Below are 8215 nucleotides of genomic sequence, written 5' to 3' on the forward strand. Positions count from 1 at the left end.
AGAAGTACCATTTAAAATCACCGCAAGTCATTTCTTCGTTTACATATTTAAAAACTAAACATTAATCAGAAGTGACTTTTTCAGGGCATTCATCGTCAAGCCCAAATTTCAGCAGACGTGATATTGTAAACAGACGGCAAATTATTCTTCATGATATATAATTCAATAGAGGATTAGTTCTATAATAATACAATCACAATCTGCATAAATTAAAATATCATGTTTAAGCGTATTATATGACCGAGCAAAAAAAAATTAAGAACATATATACCACTTATATTAAACTATTGAGCTATTTAAAAGGAACTTCGTGAATATTTATAATTGAATAAAAAAAATTGTTTGTATTGCTGTACACATAGATTCGAAAAAGTTGTCAGAAAACAAATATATAACAAATGTTACCAAAGGCAAGAGAAGTTACTTTCCTACCAAGCTGGATATGTTTTTAGTTTTTTTATTCAATGTAACATGTTTATTCAACTCGAAAAACATAGTGTTTACCGATATATTGGAAAATTTAAAATGGCGGTCGAATCTCTCTTTGACACGGTGAGTTTGGGAAAATAAATAAAAAACTAGACAAAATACGGTTAAAAACTCGCTCAATATATGTTACCGTAACATAGGTTGACATATATTCGGTGGGTTTTTAACAGTATTTTGCATTTTTTTTTTTTTTTTTTTTTTTTTTTTTTTTGTAACTCCTTTTCCTAAACTGACCATATCAAAGAGATTCGGGCACCATTTTAAATTTTCCAATACATCAAAAAACACTGTTTTTCGAACTGAATAAACATGTTACATTGAATAAAAACATATCCAGTTAGGTAGAAAAGTAAATTATCTTGCCTTTGATAACATTTATTTGTTATATATTTGTTTTTTGACAACTTTTTCGAATCTGTGTACAGTTATACAAACCCAAAAAATTTTATTTGATGTATAGTATACATTTAGACAGCATATATTCGTTTAGATAAACAATATTGAAAAGCACGAACTGTTTTTTTTTTTTTTTTTTTTTTTTTTTTGCTTCATTATATATTCTTGATGGCTTGGATAATACATCGCATTTTTCTGTCTAATTGTCGTGTGTAGGATTTTTTTTTTTCTTTGTGTGAATACTAACTAATGTAATCATCAGACAGGGTATATTTAGTTCTCTCGCACTGCAAGAACTGTAATACCAGGATCGGAAAGTGGTACTGAAGAGGAGCACTCTGACCTGCTAAAGTGCCTCGGCATTCCCCGGTAATGACGCCTCAGGCGATTAGCAATAAACTAACCCCCCTTCTCCAAGAGACAAGACAAAGCCTGAAAGGGTGGACCTCCTAGAACTGTACAGGAACAGCATTACGCCGCAATCAAAAGGGGCCAATAGACAGGAATGGTCTAATCTCTGTTGATTTTGGGGACCTAGGATAAGAATCTCTAGCCGTTATCAGACGGAGTACTGGTCTGGGTTATTCATGTCTGCTGGGTTCGAAAAGTGCGGCTTTTTAAAAATTTTATTTTAAGTTTTTTTTTTTAGTTTTTTAAAAAGTATATATGGTGAAAACCTGAAATATTTGTTTTAAGGGATCACGTGTTAAACACGTGATCACTTAAAACTTACAATATTTTAAAAAGTCAAACATAGAAAAACCCTCTACAAAATTATATATATATATATATATATATATATATATATATATATATATATATATATACACACACACACACGCAAGGGATACTCTTTGTCCCTTGAGATTAAAAAGAAGCCAAAACCGTATATTAGTTTCTTCTGTAGCTTCTTTCCTCAGCCTGCTGGATTTTGTAATTCCCTTCCTGTTTCCTGCTTCCTTGACTCTATTAACCTGCAGAAGTTTAAATGAAATGTGAACAGACTTCTGGCTGCACAAGTACCTCCAGGCCCCTGCTAGACACGATCCCAAATAGTATCCCCTTACATCCAAGTGGCAATACACCTCGTTTGGATTGAAAATGAATTAAAAAAAGAAAAAAAGAAAAAAAGATAGTCATCTATTTATTGATTGTCATAACTACATTTTTTTCTATGGGATAGGCTAGCTTATTCAAGCTTATTTATTTTACGTCATTACTATGTTGCTTTGGGCGTCTGTTATTTTAATAAATCTTACTAAATAAACTTTCAATAATATATGTATAGATGTGACGTAACAGGCTTGTGAGTGAACATCTTGAAGGGAGATCAACATTGGAGTCACCATGCGCACGATTAAGTTGCATCTTAGGAAAAACATCCTTCAATAACAACCAACCAGTTTCAAGTAAATAAGAGGCGCCTCTCATGGCCGACATAGGTGCTTCTTCTCAATCATCATGGCAAAGGCCATGCTCTTTCGAGATCAACACTTCCTTTTTTTTTTTTTTTTTTTTTATTACTCACTAGGAGTTTTCACGCGACTTGTTATTGGTGATTGCTCACTGGTTATAATAAGCAGTGTTTCATGGAGTCCGAGTGACAAGTCGTCACAAATTTCAAACACACTTCGCCTTTTTTTATAATTACTGCAAATCATTTTGCGTTATTGCAATAGCTGTTTACCATTTCTTTTCCCCCTCCATTTGTCTTCTCTTGAATTTTAGTGGCAATAAACTGCTCAAGGTTTCAGTATTCTCTGCACTTTTTCAATGGAGGTCTGGTTGGTGCTCTCTTACTTCGGTCTTTCCACTTTCCTTGCTATTTCGTACCTAGAAACTACTGAGTCGATCTGGCTGAAATTTTGTATGGACCTTTATGATAAGATGTAGCGAACTGATCAAAATTAAGAGCGTAATATTTATTTATAAATGTATAACAGATCAGAATAATACCTACCCCCTTTGTTAGGATTTGAAACCGACAGTTCCGATGTTGTTCTGCTGTTTTGTAATATAAACACACACAAGAAAAAACTGGGCGGCGAATTTTTCTTTTAATATTGCGTGATGCTGTTGGCAAACATTAATTGTTATAGATGACGAAGTCGTGACCGGCGTCCACCGATGACAGCCCTCGCAGGTCTTTACATTTTCTGTTGACTGCAATCTGATTGACCCACCTGGCTTCTACTACTGTTCGCACGACATTAAAAAAAAAAATTAAAAAAAAAAAACAACAACAAAATAAACAGGATACGTGTTTTGTCAGGCAAGCAACAAAAACTGTAAAAAAAAAAAAAGAGGAGGGACGTTTACGATGTGAGAAGAAACAAGAGAAAAAGATGTAGTCAAGAAAAACTATATTCGGCCGCGAAGCTAAAAAAAAAAAAAAAAAAAACGAGTGAGGAAGGGGCGGGCGTACTATATTTTTGCTGTTATAAAGCTGTTCAGTTTCTCTTTCATTTTTCACCTGTTGTAGACAGTTTATCGTCCGGAGTTTCCCTCTCTGTGAAAGGTTATTCTTTTCCCCACACAGAAACAAAACCCGGACTTACAGGCAGGAATATTGTCATTTCTAATTCCATACTTAACAACACGGAAGAACCCCACTTAAAAAAAAAAAAAAAAAATATATATATATATATATATATATATATATATATGTGTGTGTGTCTTTATTTTTTTATTTACACCACGTAAACTAAAAAGGAGAATCGATTCTTCGGACTACAATTCTTATCTTTGTTGTTAACGTCAGGTTTACAACATTTCGGCCGATATACACCCCGACCTTCTTCGGGTACATATTTTCGAATGCAGGAACTGTCTGGTCGAGCATTCGATTCTGTTATAAAAATCCAAATAATTAAGATTATCGATTTTTCTTTGGTCGTCCTCTTTAAATAAAATACAATTCATCCTATTTTTTTTACAGTAATTTCTAATCCTTTCAAGGATTTCATTGTCTAACAAACAAACTCATTAATCCTTATCCTCGAGTGGCTTTTTTGATAAGCAGGGACACGTTAGTGCGTGTGTATATAATATATATATATGTAGTACTAATCTTTAAAAAAATCGAAACAAAAAACAATGTTTTTAAAATTTACAAAACGATCAAGTCTTTTTAAATTATTATACTAAAATTTTGACACTGTTTTATGGAAGGTTAGGACATTTAAACTTTTCTAAAAAAAAAAACTATGTAGAATAGTTTAAAGCAATCACAAACAATAAAAAAGAATTGGGGGATATTTGTATAAACGAATAAAATACTTTTAAAACTTTTAAAAAATGACTGCTTTTAGCGTTTTAAAAGAATATTGTCGAGAAAAGTATTTCTTTGTATAAAGCATGGCTTAACTTTATTTGAAGTTGAGACATCGCAAATAATCAACAAAACAGAGTCATAAAATGTGCGCGTCGCTTCAGCAAACCTTTACAATCACTTCGTATTTCTCTCTTTAAACTAAGTTGTGTCAGAATGAGTGAGGAGAGTATTAATTGTACACAACACAAAAAAATTGTGTAAGCGATTCGTTTGTTTTCTTTCGCCAATTTTTACAGCCACACATTCAACAAGGAAACAAAACTTAAAAACAAAACTTTATACCATGTCCTTAAAAACAACTAACAACAACAAAAAAATTTAAAAAACGACACACCGAACTTGATCGACCTAGAGTCCTTCTAAACGCCACCAAACTGGATTATTCGTTTTAATCCGTTCTTTTGCTAACCAGGCGAAGGAAGGCCCGTTATAACTGGCTACTATAATACCAATAAAATGAAATAAAAAAGAAAAATCGTGCACGCGACCACAAAAAGTCCGTTTTTGTTTTCTCCCTTCCAATTGGATTATACGTTTTAATCTTTTTCTAAATAGATGAAGACACGTTTAGAGTGTATATGGCCTCCGTGCAGTCTCTAGAGATAATGGATACCCCCTGCCCCTGAGAGGGTTCTTGCTCCGAGAGTCTTTAATAAAGCAAAAGTTGCGTATTCTTCAACAGCGGAATTGCTCGAGTTCAGTGACTTTTTTTTTTTTTTTTTTTTAAGCACGCATTAAAATAAGTCCGTTTTTTTTTTCTCCGTTTTATAAGTGGATTATATATACATTTCTCCCCCCCCCCCTTCGACTTCGAGGCGAGCGTGTATTCCCCACCTTCCCTTTCGGATAACACCTGCTTCTGGTTGATATATGAAAAAGAAGGGAAAGATTTCTTTTCTTTTCTTTTCTCTCTCTCTTTTTTATTTTTTATTTATTTATTTTATTTTTTTTTCATTCTTAGCTCCAGTTTAACCTGGAGTTTTGTAGTCCAGCATAATTACAAAGACGTGGGAATAATAAAAAAAATTTAAAGAAAAGCAAAATGGAAAAAATAAACATTGATCCAAAAACAAAATTTACCGATGCTTTCGATTACCAAAACGACAGTGCAATTAGCGGTAAGTACTTTTCATTCTAAGGGTAAACCCCCTATTTTTGAAGGGTTTTCCGTTGAGGAGAGTGTGCTCTTTCAAGGTTGTTATATTTATGGGGGTTTGGTCATTATGCTAGATTTAAATTGTAAACATGGTACAATTCCTATTTCAGACATGTAAATTATTTAATTAAACTTACTAAACATGATTTAACAAGTTTCACGGTGTACACGTGAAACTCCGAAATAACCCGACCAGAAAAATATAGTCGCCATCTTTTAAACAAGTTAAGAACGAGTGGACATATAACTCTAGTTCGTAATTTTCAAGTGAAAGACAGAATAAGGACCCCTAAAAAAATTTAAAGGGTGAATATAAAAGCAAAGAAAAAAACGTTAATTCAGGTTATTTTTAAAAATTCAACCAAAAACTGGTTAAATATTTTACGCCTTTAACATAAAAAAAAATGGTTCTGTCTTTAAACTAAAAAATCCTTTTATTTGTTTATAAAGTTGGCGACTATATTTTTCCGGTTTAGTCTTCATTTCATGTGTACGATGAAACTATAACAAAAAAAAAAAATAGATCTTCGCTGAGAACCGAAAACAATCTAGTGGGGCTCTAAATGGTAGTGGGGTTTAAGTGGGAGGTAACAAAATGGGATGAAGTTTGCAAGCAGATGGTATCCTTCCAATATATTATACTTTGGTTCAGCCCAAAGGTCAGAAACACAAAACAAACTTTGTTGAGGTCAAAGTGAAAGTAGTTTTACAAAGTTTACGTGTAAATGTTTTAAATATTCACGTTTGTTATTATTTTGCTTGCCTATCCACGAGGACAGGGTTAGGTATAAAGTCGGTTTGATTGTGAGGAAATCCAGCTCCCCAAAAAGGGCAATCTGGATCAGAATAAAAATTGCCTGGTTATCAAGTTTAGTCACCCTATGTTTACAAAGGCTTCGTGCGGAGCTGTCAGCTGCAAAATGAAACGAGTTCTTTCCATTTTTGTATTTTTTAAAATAAGCAAACGAATACAATTGCTAACCCAATTTTTGCTTGCTTCTTTTCCAAAATGCAGTTTGAAAAATAAACGCGTTCCATTTTTGCATCCGACAACTCTGCACAAAGCCTTTGTAAACACAGGGTGAGGGTGACTAAACTTGAAGATAACAATTACCTCAGTCTAGAAAGATTTTTCATTGTGCCCAAAGACCAAAAAGATAAAATGTATTATAAAAACAATACTAGACTTTACATACTTTATTTACAAAAAATTGATAAAAATTTACATTTTAAGCAAATTAGGCACAAGGCCATCAAAATTAGTGTCGTAAGTCATCTTTTATATCAAAATGATAAAAAAGAAAGCATTTTCTATTCTCCCCCCCCCCAAACCTAACGAATTTTCTACAAAGTTTATTTCCTAGAACATCCCACCTGTGGAGCAAGATACCATGAGGTTGCTCCCCAACTGACTACAAAATGATTGTTTTAAAGTTTAATGTAAACAAATACTTCTGGGGCTGTCCTCTTCAATAATCAATTCCGCTTGAGTAATCTTCTGTCCAGCCCCGTCTATTGTTTCCGGCCCTGTGTAAGTGACTATCGTTCAGCTGATAGTGTTAACCGTTATCCTCGAGTGCAACCAGGCCTTGATAAGTGGTGAGCGACGCATTAGTAAAAATAAATAAATAAATAATAATTCACTTTTTGTTTGAATAATGTAAATCTCGGTCATCACAATACCTCATTATTCTAGGGGTCATCCTACTTTGCTCCCAGCCAAAAGGTCAAATCATTTTATGACTATTCTGTACTAGTGTAAAAATGTCTCCCAGCATTAGATTACTGTAAAGGCCGATATGCCGTTAAACATTAATAACTCAGGCTGTATTGTGACAAGGTCATGGCTGTACCCATTCGTAGTTGCCCTGTTTTTTTGTTGTTTTTTTTTTACTTTTACTTTTCGACTCTGCCTTTCTTTTAGTAACAAATATTGGCATTTCATAGTATAACCAACGAAATGAGAAGTGTTATATATATAGATAGATAGATAGATAGATAGAGATATAACAAATAAAAGGCAATAACGGTTAATCTATCTGCCTGTATAAGCGTTTTTTTTTTTTGAACTTATTTTAAAGTGTTCGTGCGTTCACTCTGTTCAGTTAGAACGGAAAATAATAATGGCTGTCATGATGAGCCCCTCATAGAGACTCTTAATAATCGCTTAAAATCGAAAATTAAACAAAATACATGCATCCAATAATTGTCACGGAGATTTTTATAAGGCAGGTTTCTACCAGTAGTTTTTTTTTAAGATTCTAGCTATTATCGAGACACCCAAGATGGCCGCTCCGGCGCTCCATGTCGCCCAATCTTTTTTCTTGTTCAAACTTAAGACTCGGCACACTTTGTGTTTCAAACTAAATGAACGCTTTAAAATAAGTTAAAACAGAACTTATCCAGATAGATAGAAGAGTAACTTATCTTGCATTTAATAACATTTATTTGTAAGATATTTGATTTTTGACAACCTTTTCCTTATGTTGCAAAATGCCACATAGTTTTTAATAGGATTAAGTTTTAATATTACGGAAATAGTTTGGTCGTTAGATTAATTGGAGTAATTTGTTATAAATCCATTACCAATTGTTAAATTATTACTGATTCTAAAGTCAGAAATTACTTTCTTTTCGACAGTTTAAATGCTTCCAAATTTCTTTTTTATTCGAAGGGTCACGAGTAGTTTAATCGCCCTACTTTTTTTTTCTACTATGAAAATAAGGAGTGCTTGTCAAGAATTCTGCCCTATATAAGAAAAAAAGAAAAATCTGTATGGTATATGCATCTATGACGGAAAAAAGTATCGTAAACCAAAAATCACGTAAATTAATCCAGCA

General features: G+C 33.1%; 1 protein-coding gene across 3 annotated transcripts in view; it reads left to right on the forward strand.

Annotated features, from left to right (window-relative positions):
• Positions 1-8215, forward strand: part of LOC145284877 (kazrin-like) — a 519312-nt gene that overhangs the window by 133639 nt on the left and 377458 nt on the right. Inside the window, exon 1 of one of the 3 annotated variants that reach the window (XM_080133903.1) lies at positions 4925-5337. The exons of the other annotated variants lie outside the window; for them this stretch is intronic. Coding sequence (XP_079990029.1) covers positions 5262-5337 — 76 coding nt within the window. The 5' untranslated portion in view covers positions 4925-5261. Of the gene's footprint in view, positions 1-4924; positions 5338-8215 lie in introns of those variants that run through there. 3 annotated transcript variants of the gene reach the window in all.

This window comes from Euprymna scolopes, chromosome 9 (assembly GCF_053919585.1).
Source record: "Euprymna scolopes isolate OS-2025 chromosome 9, ASM5391958v1, whole genome shotgun sequence".
In the NCBI taxonomy this organism is placed as follows: Eukaryota; Metazoa; Mollusca; class Cephalopoda; order Sepiida; family Sepiolidae; genus Euprymna; species Euprymna scolopes.